The sequence below is a fragment of the Rhinolophus ferrumequinum genome, chromosome 11 (genome assembly GCF_004115265.2).
Source record: "Rhinolophus ferrumequinum isolate MPI-CBG mRhiFer1 chromosome 11, mRhiFer1_v1.p, whole genome shotgun sequence".
Classification (NCBI taxonomy): domain Eukaryota; kingdom Metazoa; phylum Chordata; class Mammalia; order Chiroptera; family Rhinolophidae; genus Rhinolophus; species Rhinolophus ferrumequinum.
This window is the reverse complement of record NC_046294.1, coordinates 45,763,743-45,782,546: the sequence shown is the minus strand read 5'-3', so window position 1 is coordinate 45,782,546 and position 18,804 is coordinate 45,763,743. Positions and strand designations below refer to the sequence as shown.

The following is an 18,804-nucleotide window of genomic DNA, read 5'->3' as shown; positions in this document are numbered from 1 at the left end:
AATCTAGTGCAGTTAGAAGTTTTGAATACAACATGCTTCATTGCCATCAGGGAATTAACATTTCTTGGTAAAGTTCTAAATAAACAAAGGTAGAACCAGTCTTCGACTCTTTATTAGGGAAATTCAGTCACTATTAAAAACATGCATGATAGTGTGAGTTATTATCTAGCAGATATGACTCACCTGCCCCTCTGGGTGGAAGATACTTTCCCATTCCATCAACGTGGGACTTGACTATGGCTTGTTTTGAGCTGGGAGGTTTGCAGACATGACAAAACAGAGGCCCTAAATGTATTTGTAGGGTTGGGCTTGGCAATTTTTGTGTGCCAGGGACTTATTCTGAGAAGAGCATGTCCCAGGTGGCCTCTGGGTCCTAGGGTGAAAATACTTGGAGCTGACATGAATTCAATTCAAATCCTGAAATCAAGCTCAGAAAACCTACCTCATGTGCATAGCTATCCAGCTGATTCCAGCCTAAAATTAGCCAAACTAAAGTAGAACTGAAACAAAACTTGTGTTATTACAAACTACTAGTTTCCTATTGCTACTGTAACAAATTATCACAAACTTGTAGGCTTAAAACAATACAAATTAGTTATCTTACATTTCTGGAGGTCAAAAGTCAAAAATGGGTCTCACTGGGTGAAAATCAAGATGTCAGCAGGGCTATGTTCCTTCTAGAGAATCTAGGGGAGGATCTGTTTCTTTGATTTTTCCAGATTATAGAGGGCACTCTCATTTTTGGCTTTTTACCCTCTTCCCTCATCTTCAGAGCCAGCAAGAGCTTCGGTCCTTCTCATCCTGCCTTCTTTCTGGTTCTCTCTCTTTTGCCAATCTCTGTCACATACAAAGACCCCTTTGATTACATTGGGTCCACCTAGATAATCCAGGGTGATCTCCCCATCTCAAGGTCAGCAGTTGACAAACTTTAATTCCATCTTCAACTTTAATTGCTCTTTGCCATATAACCAAATAGATTTTAAGGGTTTAAGATTGGATGTTTTTGAGGGGAGTGGGGACATTATTCTGCTTATCGTATAAACCATTGAGTTTTGGATTGTTTTGTTATGCAACATTATCATGACAAAAGGCATCTTAAACTAATATACTTTGTGTTTATTACAGTTTTGGCCTAGATGATGGTCAAGAGAATTTCCACATACATGAATATCTCTCAATGAATTCTCACTATGTAGAATTTGATCATCTTTGCCTTCTGCCCATTATATGTCAGAAGAGTATTCCTCTTTCTTAACTGAGAGGCAATTAATGACATAAATTTAGCATATATTCTTCTCACATATTTTGTTTTTAAAATAAATATGTATTTGGTTATTAAAATATATTATCTTGCTTTATGTTTCTATGTTTAATTATAGAAGGTTTACTCTGTAACCTTTTTCATGTAACATTTTGTATAACTTAGTTCTTTATTTTATCTGTAACATAATACTCCATCCTTTGAATTTACTGCATTAAAAAAAATTATGTGAACATTCTAGCTTCTTGTTATAACACATAGAGAACATCCTTTTTATGTCTCCTTATACAAAGAGGTTTTCTGCATTAGAGGTCTTAATTGGTCTGCTATGATGTGCCTTTTGTGATAATGAATAAATAAATTTATAAATAAATAAAACAAATGTGCCAAACTATCAATCTCCTCAGTCCTCATGGCAGCTTTGGGTGGGGTGGGTGTAAGGGTGCGTGTCAAGGTGGAGCACTGTTATGGAAGCTGGGCTGCCTCCAATTATGAGGAGTCTCATTCCTTTACACCAAAATGCCATAATTTTTCTGTTCTTTGAAGTTTCATGATATTACAATGTTGAAATATCCTATAATAAAATATACACCAAGAAACAAATTTGCTTTACTCAAGGTTATCCATACTTTCACCTTTAATACATATGGTTACATTTCTTTCAAAATATTTCTGACATTTTACACATCCACACAAATCAATGGGAGTCTCCATTTCCCCATATTCTTGACAGCACTTGATATAGTTTATTTTTGCTAATCTGATGCATATGAAATGGCATCTCATTATTATGTATTTTTATGTAACCAAGTGAAATTTACTTCTACATATTTTGCCTGGTTTCCTTAGTTGGTTGTTAGCTAAAAAATTGATTTGGAGTTAGTTTTATTTAATGCTTAAAAATACATTTTCACTTACATGTGTTTCAGTAATTTTCTCCTAATCTATTTACTTTGAATGTTATTACTCCATGTCATACTAACATAAATTATGAAAAAGAGAACTGTATCAATTGCTTTATTTATGATTTGTACATTTTGGTCTTATTTTTCTTATTTGTCCAGTGTCATCAGATAAATGAATGTGATATTTTAAGAATTTGTCTTTAATCCACTTAGATTTTTTGTTGTCTATGGGTCATGAAATGGTTATATTCATTATGTTTTAAAATATATTAATAGATAATTCCAACTACTGATTAGTACACTCTATCCTTTCTGATTATTAATGGCACGTATGTCAAGCAATTGTGTGTATCTGTTTCTGGGCTTTTCATTACTTTATATCAGGTGTTATTCTATAAAAGTTTGACATAAACTTCTATATCTTCTCATACTTCTTAAAGTCTAGTAGGGCAAGTCTCCCCACCTTCCTCTTACAAACTAGGCTATTCTTAGAATTTTATTTTTCATATATATGTTATTGTTACACAGGTTCTACAGAATTGTTTTTGAGAGTTTAATTGGGCTTACATCTAAATTATAGATTCTTTTAAGCAGATCATATATCATAGGTATATTGATTTTTTCATCTAAGATCATGGTGTGGTGTTCTCTTTAATCACATATTTTATATTCATAAAATCTCTTAAATTGCTCCATAATTTTTCCTAAATTTTACCTATCTATTTATATTGATTTTGCATGTCAAACTTTTTTTTTGAAAATTTTTTTCTTTTATATGTTTTATTATTAATAGTACTCTTTTTTTAATTAAAGTTTATTGGGGTGACAATTGTTAGCAAAGTTACATAGATTGCAGGTGTACAATTCTGTAATATATCATCTATATATCACAGTGTGTGTTCACCACCCAGAGTCAGTTCACTTTCCATCACCACATATTGGATCCCCTTTACCCTCATCTACCACCCCCTTACCCCTTTACCCTCTGGTAACCACTAAACTATTGTCTGTGTCTATTAGTCTTCGTTTCTCATTTGTCTTGTTCTTTTGTTGTTTTTGGCTTATATACCACATATCAGTGAAATCATATGGTTCTCTACTTTTTCTGTCTGACTTAATTCACTTAGCATTATAATCTCAAGATCCATCCATGTTGTCTCAAATGGTACTATTTCATCTTTTCTTATGCCTGAATAGCATTCCATTGTGTGTATATATCACAACTTCTTTATCGATTCATCTATCAAATGGATAGATGACATTTTGGTTGTTTCCATGTCTTGGCCACCGTAAATAAATCTGCAATGAACATTGGAGCACGTGTGTCTTTATGGATAAATGTTTTCAGATTTTTTGGTTAGATACCCATGAGAGGGATTGCTGGGTCATATGGTAATTCTTAATTCCTCAAAAATCCTTAATTTTTTGAGGAACCTCCACAGTGGTTCCTTAGCGGCTGCACCAATCTGCATTCCCACCAACAGTGTATGAAGGTTCCTTTTTCTCCACAGCCTCTCCAACGCTAGTTACTATTTGTATTGTTGATGATAGCCATTCTAACTGGGGTGAGGTGATATCTCATTGTGGTTTTTATTTGCATTTCTCTGATGATTAGTGATGTTGAGCATTTTTTCATGTCTATTTGCCATTTGTATGTCCTCTTTGGAGAAATGTCTCTCTAGGTCCTCTGCCCATTTTTAAATTGGATTGTTTGTTTTTTTGTTGTTCAGTTGTCTGAGTTCCTTATATATTTTTGATATTAGCCCCTTATCGGAGGTGTTGTTTGCAAAAATCTTCTCCCATTCAGTTGGTTGCCTCTTTATTTTATTGATGGTGTATTTTGCTGTGCTGAAACTTTTTAGTTTGATATAGTCCCATTCATCTATTTTAGCTTTTACTTTCCTTGCCTTTCAAATTCATAAAATGCTATTTGAACCCAAGGTCTATAAGATTAGTACCTATGTTTTCTTCTATGCAGTTTATTGTTTCAGGTCTTATGTTTAGATCTTCGATCCATTTTGAATTAATTTTGGTACAAGGTGACAGATAGAAGTCTAGTTTCATTCTTTTGCATGTGGCTTTCTAATTCCCCGAGCACCATTTATTGAAGAGGTTGTCTTTTCTCCATTGTATGTTTCTGGCTTCTTTCTCAAAAATTATCTGTCCATATTTATGTGAGTTTATTTCTGGGCTCTCAATTCTATTCCAATGGTTTGTGTGTCTGCTTTTCTGCCAATACCATACTGTTTGGATTATTTTTGCCCTGTTGTACAAGCTGAAGTCAGGGAGTGTGATACCTCCAATATTATTCTTTTTTCTTAGTATTGCTTTGGTATTTGGGATCTTTTGTTGTTCCATAAAAATCTGATGACTTTTTGTTCTATTTCTTTAAAAAATGCCATTGGGGTTTTGATGGGGATTGCATTAAATCTGTATATTGCTTTGGGTAAAATGGCTATTTTTAACTATATTGATTTTTCCAATCCATGAACATAGGATGTCCTTCCATTTCTTTGTGTCTTCTTCAATTTCTTTTAAAAATGTCTCATAGTTTTCAGTATATAGGTCTTTCACATCCTTGGTTAAGTTTATTCCTAGGTATTTTATTCTTTTAGTTGCAACTGCAAAAGGAATTGTTTTTTTAATTTATTTTTCTGAAATCTCAGTTTTGTACACTGATTTTGTAGCTGACAACTTTACTGTATTCGTTGATTGTTTCTAATAGCTTTTTGGTGTAATCTTCAGGGTTTGCTATATATAGCATCATGTCATCTGCAAAAAGTGACAATTTAATACCTTCATTCCTAATTTGGATGCCTTTTATTTCTTTCTCTTGCCTGATTGCTCTGGCTAGGACTTACAATACTATGTTGAAAAGCAGAGGTGATAAGGGACAGCACTGTCACGTTACTGAACGTAGAGTGAAAGGCTTCAGTTTTTCATTATTAATTATGATATTAGCCTAGGATTTGTCATATATGGCCTTTATTATGTTGAGGTATTTTCCTTCTATACCTATTTTGATCATAAATGTATGTTGTATCTTGTCAAATGTTTTTTCTGCATCTATTGATATAATCATATGATTTTAGTCCTTTATTTTGTTTATGTGATGTATCGTATTGATCAATTTGCGTATGTTGAAGCATCCTTGTGCCTCTGGGATGAACCACACTTGGTCGTGATGTTGCATTCGATTTGCTAGAATTTTGTTTAGGATTTTTGCATCTATATTCATCAGAGATATTGGTCTGTAATTTTCTTTTTTTGTGTTATCCTTACCAGGTTTTGGTATCAGGGTAATGTTGGTCTCATAAAATGAGTTAGGGAGTATTGTCTCTTCTTCAATTTTTTTGGAAGAGTTTGAGTAGGACAGGTATTAGATACTCTTTGAATGTTTGGTAGAATTCACTAGTGAAGCCACCTGGTCCTGGACTTTTCCTTTTGGGAAGGTTTCAGATGACTGATTGAATTTCCTTACTGGTGATCAGGCCATTTAGATTTTCCAGTTCTTCATGATTCAGCCTAAGAAGGCTATATGTTTCTAAGAAATTGTCCATTTCTTCCAGGTTATTGAATTTGGTGGCATATAGTCCTTCATAGTATTCTTGGATGAGCCTTTGTACTTCTGTGGCATCTGTGATAACTTCTGATCTTTCATTTCTGATTTTGTTTTTTAGTGTCTTTTCTCTTTTTATCTTAGTGAGTCTACCCAAGGGTTTGTCAATTTTATTAATCTTTTTAAAGAACAAACTATTTGTCACATTAATTTTTTCTATTGTCTTTTTGTTCTTTATTTCATTTAGTTCTGCTCTGATTTTTATTATTGCCATCCTTCTGCTGACTTTAGGTTTCATTTGTTCTTCTTTTTTCTAGTTCTTTAAGGTATAACATGAGGCTGTTTATCTGGGATTTTTCTTATTTCTTGAGATAGGCCTGTAACGATCTAAATTTCCCTCTTAAAACTGCTTTCACTGCATCCCAAAATTTTTGGTAGGATGTATTTTCATTCTCATTTGTTTCTATGTGTCTTTTGATCTCTCTTCTTATTTCTTCTTTGACCCAATTGTTCTTTAAAAGTATGTTGTTTAATTTCCACATATATGTGATTTTTTCCTGCTTTCTTTTTGCAGTTGCTATCCAATTTCAAAGACTTGTGATCAAGGAATATGCTTGGTATGGTTTCAATCTTAAATTTGCTGAGGCTAGTTTTATGTCCCAATATATGGTCTATCCTTGAGAATGTTGTATCTGTCAATCTTATTAAACTCTCTTAAGAGTCTCACAAATTCTCTGTAGGTTCTCATATTTTCTTTAAAAATACTAATATCATTCACACTTCTTTCTTTTATTTTTTTTTCTTATTGCTTGTCTGTGACCTTCAATACAATGCTCAGTATGGAAGGAGTGGGGGGTGATAGTGGATTCCCTTGTTTTTTGTTTTTGTTTGTTGTTTTCTTTAGAAGTATTTAGGAATGCTTCAAATTTTCACAATTTAGTACACATTTCTAAACTTTTTACTTTCCAATATCCAATATAACTTGCTTCCCATTATATTTTCTTGAAAACTATATAATTGGTCTAAGATTTCATACCTTTTTCATTAGGTATTTGTAGTAACATTATATAATATTTTCAGAGTTGCTCTGTCTGAGTTCAGTCCTGTTTTCCATTTTTAGTACTCATATTCTTTGTCCCTTTTCTTTTGCCAAACACCCCAAATTCATGGTAGACATACATGAATAACACAATGAAATAAATTAAAAAACCACATTGGTTTGTGTATCATTCAAGGTTCAATCAGCAAAACATAACCAATAGGAGACGTGTGTGTGTGTGTGTGTGTGTGTGTGTGTGTGTGTGTGTGTGTGTGTTGGGGTGAATCTGAGATGTGGAGAATTAAAATACAAACAAAACAAAAGTAAGGAAAGAGTTCCAAGAGAGTAGTCTACAAATATTCCTTCCCTGATCTTTAACAAAAGACTCTACCTTCATCTCTGTATTCTGATCTGGTCAACTAGAAGAGAAAAGCTTGAATGCTCAATTTCCTAGGGAACACAGACATTCTCTAGATGGCTTTAGCCATAAACCCAGTGCTACACACCAAATTCCCAAGAGGGGCTCTGAGATAGTTTTCATCAGTATAACAACCTCTTGGCCCAGTATTCAGATAGTTGAGGGTAGGAGACTAGTAATGTTCTTTCAGTCTTCTGAGGATACTTCCACAATGCTGTGCCTTCTCATTTCTGCTGTCGTGGAGACATGTGAGTGTGGGTCAGGGAAAGAGTCTGCAGAAGACATTTCTTTGAGAAGTCTCTCTGTGCAACTGGTGATAAGAAGGTTACATCAAAGCAGGGAGAATGAGATTTAGAGGCCAGGAAAGTGGATTTTGCTGAATAACACTTTCATGCAATCTAATTTGGCATTTTATTTAACAGGCTTCCTAAGATAGGAGTTTTAGTTTGGTATTAGGCTCAGTGTTGGAAAGGGGATCATAGTGAGGAGCTGCCAGCAAATAGAGAAGCAAGTACTGTGTTAGCCAGACTAGGGAAATGGAGGCATTGTTAAGAAAGTTCAAGACATTTATTATGATATCCCTGAAATTACTAAAAAGAAATAATAACTCACCAAGCATTTAAGAGAAATGTGTGTGCCTAGTAAGATAGATAGACACTGCAGGGATCAACAGAAAGAGATTGGGAGAGGGGAATCAGCAGAACCTTAATGATTACCTTGAACTTTTTTATGCTCCAGTGTTCTTTCAATGGGCAGAGGTAGCTCAAGTTTAGCTGTGCTCTTGTGCAGACAGAACAACAACCTGTGGTTTATGGTTTAGTTTCAGGCATGGAATGTTTTCTCCATCCCTAGTGTTTTCCCCAAATTGTGATATTGGAACTTTTATCTTACTGAGGGCTTAGGCTTTAATGTCACAATAAGAATTGGCATAGAGATTGAGTCAGAGGGGCAGGTTCACATTAAGTAAGAATGATCACAGATCTTTATCAATATTATAAAATATTTTAAACAAGAGATGCTATGAGACAACAGTTTAGTGGGGGTGATAGCTGAGGGTATAGGCGATCAAATATGTGGTGATGGAAGGAGAACTGACTCTGGGTGGTGAACACACAATGGGATTTATAGAAGATGTAATACAGAATTGTACACCTGAAATCTATGTAACTTTACTAACAATTGTCACCCCAATAAATTTTAATTAAAAAAAAAGAGGTGGTGTGAGACTACAGACTCATTTTTGTGAGCTGGATGGGGTGGTGATGGGATGGAGTGAGATAGTAAGAGTACCTAGCCCTATGAAGAAGTTGGTGTGCGTAAAGGTTGGGATTCCTTAGAAAGAAACGACAAGAACTGCACGTAATGTTCACTTACACCAATCAAATTAGGAGCCAATTTAATCCAGTGATATGTGGTAATCTATGCTCAGTCTAATTTCCACAAGAAAAAAAGTCATAAAGCATAGAGTCAGAGACCTAAGGAGCAGGAAGCAACCTCAATAAAGATTCATCAAGTTAAGCTTCTGGCTTTGGATAAATGAATTAGTGAGATGATGACAAACTACAGGAATGTCTGGCATAAACTAAGAAGTTCAGGTGGTATAATGAGCAGGGCTTTTCTGCTTCTTCCTTTTACTCTAGGTCCATTCTCTATGTTGAGCTACCCAGCTGAGCAGAGATCCTCATTAGCTCAGCAAGTAAACCTGTGTCATAAAAACCAGAGCTGAATGCATCTGATTTGGCTAAGAGCAGCCAAAGAAGGTATTTTCCAATCTCTTAATGATTGTCATGTGACCCTAGAGGGCATACAGAAAAAATTATAATTATAAAAATTATATATATATATATATATTTTTAGCATGTTTGCCCTACAATGGTACAGGTCTCATTATATATAAATGTTCAAGCTAAGACTAGATTCTAGTTGGTTAAGGAAATTGCATGAAGATTCTGTACTGGATGTAAAATCACTTTCCTTTTAAAGTGAAGGCAATGATAATAGTAAATGACATCTTTTGAGCACCTTTTATGGCCACAAACTAGGTATTTGTCTTTAAATTTCAAGAACCTTACTAAGTATTATCATTACCGTAGTACAGATCAAAAACTGTAGCATCTTACAGGAAAATTGACCTGTCCAAGGCAGGCAACACTGCCTCCAAGAGGTAAATACAAAGATCTGTTCCTAGTTTTATGGATTCCAGAGCCTACAATCTTTTTTTTTTTTTTTTTTTTTTTAACCACCACACATTTCTGCTTTAAAAAACTCCAACATCTGATGCCTCCGATATTGTCTTCTTCAAAGAATATGTGAAGGCAAGTATGAAATCTGGAGCAGATCTTGTCTGAATATTAGGTGAAGGTCTGGAGAGCTCAAATCACATCAATTACTGTCACATTTTTGGACAAGACCAAACTCTCACCTTAATGTGTTTCTCCTTAGGGAAGATAAAACTCTAGGTCAAATTGATCAGAACCTTAGCTCTTAGCTGCCCCTGCCCTCCCAGCCATGCGCTCATGAAGCAGTATATCCAACAAGACTTCATGCATGCCTCCTGGTACAAGCCACATTTATCACTCTTCTGTGGCGTTTATGTGGTTTATTGGCCATGAGCTGCAATTAGAATAGCACTTGTCACCGACTTCCTCTCCTTCTATTAGTCCCTATGGCTGTGAGGGAAGAAAAAAGTAGTTGATATTGTTTTCCAATATGTTTGGGCTATCTGCTGCTTTGTCCCTTAAACCTACATAGTAAGAAAATATCAGTGCCATCCAAAAATAGAGAAGCTATTTCTCTGTGTTTTTTTTTTTTCCCTGTGACTATATACATACAGTATCTGGTATATTAAGGAACAGGATAGTTCACCTTTCTTCTCATCTGACCTATACACATCTGGAGTAAGAAAGAGCTGAGGCAGAGTTCATTCCCCTTTGAAAACTATTTTCTTGCTCTTCAAATTTCCGAGAGTCTATGGCTTTTTTCTACTGATTATCCAGCTTCAAGGATAAGGCTAGTTATATAGGAGGTTCTCATTAAATATTTGTGGCTGAATAAATGGATATGAATTTCTGGGCAGTAAAATTCTCATTCCCATTTTGGAAACTTCCAGTTAAAGTGATGTCTCAGTTCTTGTCTTAAAGATTGGATCTTTGTTTCTATCCATTACCGTAATGATTTCACATATACTATGTAATTCCTTTTAGTTTAAATACTCCTTTCTGTGGACTGTGTACTCCTAGGGAGTGGAGGTTTCGGAAAGGTGGGTAAATGAGAGTAGTACAAGATTTTTCCACAATGAATGTGAGCAAGAGAGATGAGTCAAGGTAGAATTATAAAATCACTTCCTGGCATTGTGAAAGGGTGAGACTAAGAGGGATATGGCTACATCTTTTCTTTGAAATCAGTAAAAACCACAGATAGAATGTGAATGAAGGATTAACATGGGAGTGGATTGTAAAAGGGTAGAAGTTTCTGTTTCAGAAATAGAATTAAATCCAAAAAAGGTTAATTTCAACGTCTTGGGAAATGGAAACTGGACATGTGAGGATAGATAAAGCATCTTTTTTTTAAAAAAATCAAAGCTTATTGGGGTGTCAATTGTTAATAAAGTTACATAGGTTTCAAGTGTACAATTCTGTAATACACCATCTATGTATCATATTGTGTGTTCACCACCCAGAGTCAGATAAAGCATCCTATGGAATTTCAAGTGAAGGTTGATCAGGGATATGGGGAAATACCTCTTTGTCAGTGAAAGGAGTGGAAACAACTATGGTGATATTAAGATCATAAATAATTACCAATCAGTAGGTCCCAAACCAGCACCCATTCTAAGTTGAAAAACTAGAAAAATAATGTCCACGTTCCTCCAGTGAAGTGTGTTGGGAGTTTGTGTGCTGGACTAATGCTCCCCCTTAATCTCTTCTCCAGAAAAGAAATTGAGAGAGAGAGATTCCTAAGAAGGATAAATGAAGTCTATACCTTTCTTTGAGGACAATAGGCCTTAGCTACAGAACAACTATAATTTTTTTAATGATTATTTGAGCCCTTGCTCACATTCATTAATTTTATTTAACAAATATGGTGTGCCAGGCACTACTCAAAGCTCTTTACAAATATTAACCTATAAAATTCTCTTAATAACTTTAGAGGATGGTACTATTACTATCCCCATTTTATAGATGACAAAGCTTGCCCAACATTGTATAGCTAGTAAGTGTTACTCTAGTCTCATTTATATCCCCATTTTGTGTTGTCTCTTCAGGTAATATGATACAGTGTGAGAGTTTCTGACCAAAGAAGATGCTCAGAACTCTTGGCCAAACCATGCAGTCTCCTAATCACACTAACTTGGACTCTTCTGTTTTCTTCCTCCTGGGCATCCCAGGTCTGGAACAGTTCCACCTGTGGCTCTCACTCCCTGTGTGTTGTCTGGGCACGGCCACAATTGTGGGCAATATAACCATTCTGGTTATTGTTGCCACTGAACCAGTCCTGCACAAGCCTGTGTACCTGTTCCTGTGTATGCTCTCAACCATTGACTTGGCTGCCTCCTTCTCCACAGTTCCCAAGCTACTGGCCATCCTCTGGTGTGGAGCCGGACACATCTCTGCCTCCGCCTGCCTGACACAGATGTTCTTCATTCATGCCTTCTGCATGATGGAGTCCACCGTGCTGCTGGCCATGGCCTTTGATCGCTATGTGGCCATTTGCCACCCACTCCGCTACGCCACTATCCTCACTGACACCATCATTGTCCGCATTGGAGTGGTAGCTATGGTCCGGGGCTCCATGCTCATGCTCCCGTGTCCCTTCCTCATTGGGCGTTTAAGCTTCTGCCAAAGCCATGTTATCCCACACACATACTGTGAGCACATGGCTGTAGTGAAGCTAGCCTGTGGAAATACTAGGCCTAACCGCGTGTATGGACTGACAGCAGCACTATTGGTCATTGGAGTTGATTTATTCTGCATTGGTCTCTCCTATATCTTTATTGCACGAGCTGTCTTTCGCCTTTCATCTCATGAAGCTCGGTCTAAGGCCATAGGGACCTGTGGTTCCCATGTCTGTGTCATCCTAATCTCTTATACACCAGCCCTTTTCTCCTTTTTTACCCATCGTTTTGGCCACCACGTTCCACTCCATATTCACATTCTTTTAGCTAATGTCTATCTGCTCTTCCCACCTGCTCTTAACCCTGTGGTATATGGAGTTAAAACCAAAGAGATTCGAGAAAGGGTTGTCAGGGTATTTCAAAAGGGGCAGGGAACTGGGGTCAAGGCATCTGAGTGATCCAGGAGTATAGAATGGACGTAGTCCAAAAGAAAAGATTTTCAAGATTAAATAATCCTCAGAATTTCAGATTGGAAAGAAGTTTTAATGAGGTGATAATGTCCTCCACAGTAGCTTCTAGACCATTTCCAAGATTATTAAATCACAGAGGCCGTCAAATTAGTTCAGCATTCTTAACTTCCTTCTAAGGAAGTGTAATATTGGAAGATCCTTCCAGCCTAGGTTAAAAGAGCCTCTGCATGGTCAAAGGAATTTTCCTCACTTCCTGGCCCTCTCCCGACATAGCAGGCATGGATTTCTGACCGCATACTTTAGGCTATAGCTGCTACCTTACCATCAGTAAGGATCAGAAGATAGGACCATACAGCCACAGTTAAAGAAATTACAGCTGCAAGAGACATAGGCTTTTGCATAACTCCTATATTTCTCCATGAGAGCCTGAAGCCAAGAAGAGGAAGGACTCAGCAATACCCATAATATTAGCTAATGGCAGAGCAAGGGCTTGAAAACTAGAATACTTTGGTAGAGAACAATAAGACTTCTATGGATGAGGCCCAAAGGAGAAGTCAGAAATAACTCTTCATTTCTAAACTTGGAATATTCATCCCATAGATATATTTCTGTCTCTATCATCTCAGGAGCCAACCTCAGTTCAAGTGACCTGGATATCGCTCCCTGACAAGCAATTTCCAAATATTTTTGTATATTCATACAATTGGGTGGGCCTTCCAGAAGTCATTGACTCCTATTTCCCAAACCTATAAAGGACAGTCACTAACCCAAACCAATAAGAGTAGGACATCTTTGCCATTCCTTCTTCCATTTACTTATAAGGAAAACAGGGCCAAATACATCTTGATGTCTCAGTCTAACTAATCCCATGTAGTAGAAAGTTCTTAATTGCATCTGTGAAACTGGCATTGAAAGCAGGTATAAATACTGAGACTTCTCTTTCCCAAAAAGAATAGCTTTAGACAATTGACTTAACACATTTCATTAACAAATGAGCATTTTTAATTTTTAACTTACTGGTACACATTGTCTGCTTGTCATCCTCTCAGTGTGTCATCCAATGCTGTTAGGTGGAGAAGCCACAAATCTGCTGGAAATTCACAGACCCTCCCACGGTCGGAGATGTCCGTCCTGAGGGCAGAAAACTAAGGATCAGATTTTTAAACCTTCCATTCTCAGGAATATGAAAGTTTAGATTGTGATATTTCACATAGGTGGGGATAAACAGTTTCCAAATATTATAAGTAAATAAAATATGCTGAACACTATCTATTTTTCAAAGGAAAGATGATTATTAAACTGTTCCTTAGGAAGATTGCCAGTGCATGAGTTGGTACTGGTTTTAATTAATTTTGTATTCTAATCCTCAAATGGAGATATTTTTAACAGATTTTTAATAATTTTATATAATTTGAACACCATAGTTCATCAACTGAATTTTTAATTTATGCTTCAAATTGTCCATCTTGCTAGCACATTTCAAACCTCAGTTCAAACCCTACAGAATTCTGGAAAAATTCTGTACTCTGTATCATATATTCATTCCTACACTCAGAATTGGAACACTTCTGAAGAAAGTAGTAGATAGACAGGCGGATTGCAAGCACTATTTGTTTATAATTTCAGATTTTAACTGGGATGTCATTGCTACATGGCTATGCTTTTACCTGCTGCATGGTTTGCAATAATACGTTTTTTACTATACTCAATCCTTCTATACACCTCTTACTCCTCATGGTTGCCAAATTCTATAAAGAGTAATGAAATGATTGGAGATAAATTATCTCAAATTCTAACCCTCACATGAACTTTTGACATCTACAACCACTGTTTCTTCCTTTGTTACTGTATTCATTTATTACTGATTTCTTTTTCTGAACACAAGGTTCTCAAAATATGCCTTGGGAACTCAGATTATCACTCACTTCTGTTTACAACCTATTTGAATTTATTGATTTTTTTATCCAATGGCAAAATTTTTATTGACCTTAGTGACCTTTCTTTTTTATGCAAGTTTCTGGAGAATGTTTTTGGAACTAATTATTTCTGCTTTCTTGACTCCTATCCCTTCCTACAACAATTTGGGTTCAACCACAAGTTGAAGTTTCAAGTAAAACATCTCTCATCAAAGCCACCAGTAAACTTTTCTTATTGGACTACCTGACAACATGTTGTATTATTGGTCATATCTACTTCTCTAAAATCTATTAACTGCCACTTCTGTGATACCACATAAACCTAACATTTCTTCTATGTCTACAATGCTTTCCTTGTAGTTCTCCAAGAAATTATATTAGATCAAAAAGAAAATCTCAATTGAGGTCCATAAGGAAGAAATAATAATAACATTTCAAACCTCAGTACAGTAAAGCTAGAAATATAAAATTTAAAAAGTCAATATCTTTAATTATTAAGACACTGTAAATTTAAATATCATTACAATATCAGTTTCCCCAATAAAATTGGTATAGACTTTCTAAAGATAAATTTGTTTTTAGTGTGATAGAATGGAAATTCCTGGACACTATTAGGAATTTGTTTTACATAAATAATAAGACCAGAGTCCCAGATATGATTCATGAGCAAATACATTTATTGTAGCATTTTATTAAATAAAAGAAATGCTGGATATCAAAAAATAGAAACATTTAAATAAATTCTATTAATCTGTTTAATAAAACTTTATGCAATCTTAAAAATCCTCCTTTGAAAACAGTATGGAGGTATCTCAAAAATCTGAAAATGGAACTACCTTATGATCCAGCAATCCCACTCCTAGGTATCTATCCGAAGAAATCCAAAACTCTAATTCAAAAATCTTTATGCACTCTTATGTTTATTGCAGCACTATACACAATAGCCAAGACATGGAAACAACCGAAATGCCCATCTGTAGATGACTAGATTAAGAAACTGTGGTACACTTATACAATGGAGTATTATGCAGCCATAAAGAAGAAAGAAATCTTACCATTTGCAACAACGTGGATGGACCTAGAGAACATTATGTTAAGTGAAATAAGTCAGACAGAGAAAGACAAATACCATATGATCTCACTTATTTGCGGAATCTAAAGAAAAGAATAAGTGAATGAACTAATCAGAAACAGTTTTGGAGACATAGAGGAAAAACTGAGGGTTGTTAGATGGGTGGGGGGGTGGGGATAAGGGGGAAGGTGAGGGGATTAGAAAAGAGTCAGTAACCACAAGATGGTCACGGGGTTTTGAAAATTAATTTGGGGAATGTGATCAGTAATGTTGTAAAGATTTTGTAGGGTATCCGATGGACACTTGTCCCATTTGGGAGACCACCTCAGGGGTGAGGTAGATGCCTGATCACTGCACTGTACACCTGAAGCTGACGCTGAACAATAATAAATGCCAACTATAATTTTATATATATATATATATATATATATATATATATATATATGTATGGAGATATTCTCCACATATATGTGTGTGTGTGTGTGTGTGTGTATGTATGTATGTATGTATATACTTAAAGAAGTGGAATACAGCATCAGCAATAGAGACAATGGGAATGTAATGGCTCTGTGCGATGTCAGAGGGATGGTGATGGGGGGTGGGGGGCTCACACAGTGTGAGGGATATAAATGATAAATGTCTAAGTATTACTTTGTCTTGTGCACCTGAAACTAAAAAAAAAAAAATCCTCCTTTGGAAGAACATTTAATGTGTTAGTTGCATACTCTTTATTGAAAAAAAACAGCAATGTATGTGTAATGAAGTAATATTATTCCATTTCTATTAAAGCATCTACCTGGGCATATATTCATATTAATACATTTAAAAGATACACTGATAAATGTTACTTCACTGGGGGAACAAATAAATATATTTTAAAAGAGTAATTTAATATATGATTGTGTGAATAATCATTGATATAATTTAAATGTGTTCAAATTGATTCTTCCAGGATCTTTGTAAAACTTCATAGGAAAAGGAACAAAGCACTGCAGTAGTGAAGTCATTAGTTTGTATTAAAATATTTCTTTTCTAATCTATATCCAGCTATTTATCTATACACAATATTTATATGTCAATATTTACATGCACACAAATTCATCCATTCATGCATGCATATATACATGCATGTACATGTTTAGATATTCATCAGTCACCATTTGGGTACCCTGGGGGTTAGCTTAATTCCAATACCAGCAGTGTGTCTCTGATGTTTTGAAATGTTCCTTGGGATATTTGCAATATATTATTGTAACAGTCATATTCCTTTAAGCTCACATCAACAGTCTTCATATCAAGGAAATCCACAGTTTAAAACTTGCCCAGAGACTGTGATGTTTAGACAACCAAACTCCTGGAAAATCAGACTAGATATAATTTACCTTCTTGTTGTGCCCGTCAAATACTAAGGTTCTTAAATATAACAATGTAGAGGTCAGTGACAGGGGAATTTCATTTTAACTATAGAGGTAAAGAGAAAAAATAATTTAAGATGGAGACTAACTGCTTTCCCCCCACCCCTTCCGAGAGATATACATGTTTTATTCTATTGATCTAGGCTCTAGTCCAAGGTGACCTAAGGTGATGGTACAAGGGCTGGTGGAAATATTTATTCCCCACCTTGGTGATAAAAACTAATTTAGATGATCATAATGCTCCTGCATCTATATATACAATTCTTCTAACTATATAGGAATGCTTACTTTGGGAGTGGTGAGTGTCAGGAATGGACCACTGCCATGTCAGGGAGGGAAAATGGTAATGTAGAAAGAAAAGCTCTAGGTCAAGAGACTCATGTTCAAATTTCTCTTGTTGCATACCTGCCTTCTTATTTTTCCTTATGAGTGTCTGATTTCACTTGAGTTATGATCTGTCTGGAAATTCTTACTTAAGCCAAAATATATTTTAGGCCAATATATGTTTTTAGCAATATCTACCAGGAAGAACCTATTTTCATGTCTTAAGAAATGAGAATGTTCTACTGGGGGGATGTAGTGAAGCCATGATTGTTGGCTTTGATTGCTGAGGCATCCACTTCAAAGAGGAATCTACTTCAAAGAGGGCTATCATGAATAAACACATTGCCATCCATTGCCAGATAACGAGCCAGGCCACCTTCCCCACCATGCCCTGCTCTCCACCCCCCAGGTTCCTTTATTTTAGAGACCTTGGTTGATTTTGATAATTGACCATTTAGGCCCCTTGCTTTTTCTCTCTTTTTTAAACTCCCACTTTTCTGTTTAAAATTCACCAAGTAAGCCCATGAAACCCTACCGGCAGGTCCCCATCTGTGACCCCAATAAAGGCAGAACCCTGAGCATGTGCTCATTCTCATTCTCTCTCTCTCTCTCTCTCTCTCTCTCTCTCTCTCTCTCTCTCTCTCTCTCTCTCTCTGTCTCTCTGTTCAGAGCCTCACATATGGTTCCAGGTGTGCATATGATTTCTAGGACCTGTAATGAACAAACCTTGTCTCTTTCAAAGTTTCCTGATGGGAATTGCTGAGGGTATCTTGCAATCATTAGAACCACAGGGCCAGTCCAGCCTCAACACTGATTATTGATAAGCTGAGACCAACGCACAACAGGGGGATAAAAATCTCTGCCTATAAATTTTGGAAACGAGGATTGACAATAGGTGATATATAAAGTTGTGCTTTATGAATGGTGAGACATATGTAGCAACGTCTACATATACCTAGATACCCACCGCAGAATGTCGTACATTTCTCTGGAAAGAGATAGTTAATTAATTAGATAGTTGAAAAATATTTAAACTTGTTTAAAAAAACAGATTAAATTTGTTATTAATACTATGTCACTTTAGTTTAAGCTGGTACCACTAGCTTGGCCTTAGGCAAATGTATTGAATCTGTACAGGACCTGAAAGTTATTGTAATAAAGCCATTTCTAAATGATTAGCATTATCCTTATGAAAAAGAGAACATACAGAAGATTATTTTATAGTAGGTATTATAGGGGAAATAGTAAGACTTAGAATTAAGCATTGTCCAGAATTGTCAAGATTGGCTTAAATTAAACACATAGCTGGACAAGTAGGTAAATTAAATATTTAGAGAAACAGGGAGATCCAGAGAGAGGCAGGTAGGTAAACATAATAGGCAAGAGTTTACAGACTAAATGTATGTTTTTTAAATGAGAGTAATAGTTAGTACATAAGTATCAGATGTTTTAAAACATTACCTCTCACGTTTATCTTCCCAATATTGTAATTAATTGTGCTACATATATTTAAATTTATATTTTGATAAATGATACATAAGAAAGTTCTTTGAGATGTATAATATCAGAAGCCTATTAGTAAATAAATTTT

At 35.6% G+C, this 18,804-nt stretch overlaps 1 protein-coding gene across 1 annotated transcript; it reads left to right on the top strand.

Moving 5' to 3' along the window:
• The first annotated feature begins 11,484 nt into the window (after window positions 1–11,484).
• On the top strand, window positions 11,485–12,474 carry LOC117030743 (putative olfactory receptor 52P1). Its single transcript, XM_033120964.1, has one exon. It carries the CDS (start codon window positions 11,485–11,487, stop codon window positions 12,472–12,474), a length of 990 nt encoding a protein of 329 aa, XP_032976855.1.
• The last annotated feature ends 6,330 nt before the right edge of the window (window positions 12,475–18,804 follow it).

What these genes read in the sequence shown, in the direction of transcription:
- LOC117030743 (XM_033120964.1), top strand. Translation starts at nt 11,485, where the DNA reads ATGCTCAGAACTCTTGGCCAAACCATGCAGTCTCCTAATCACACTAAC.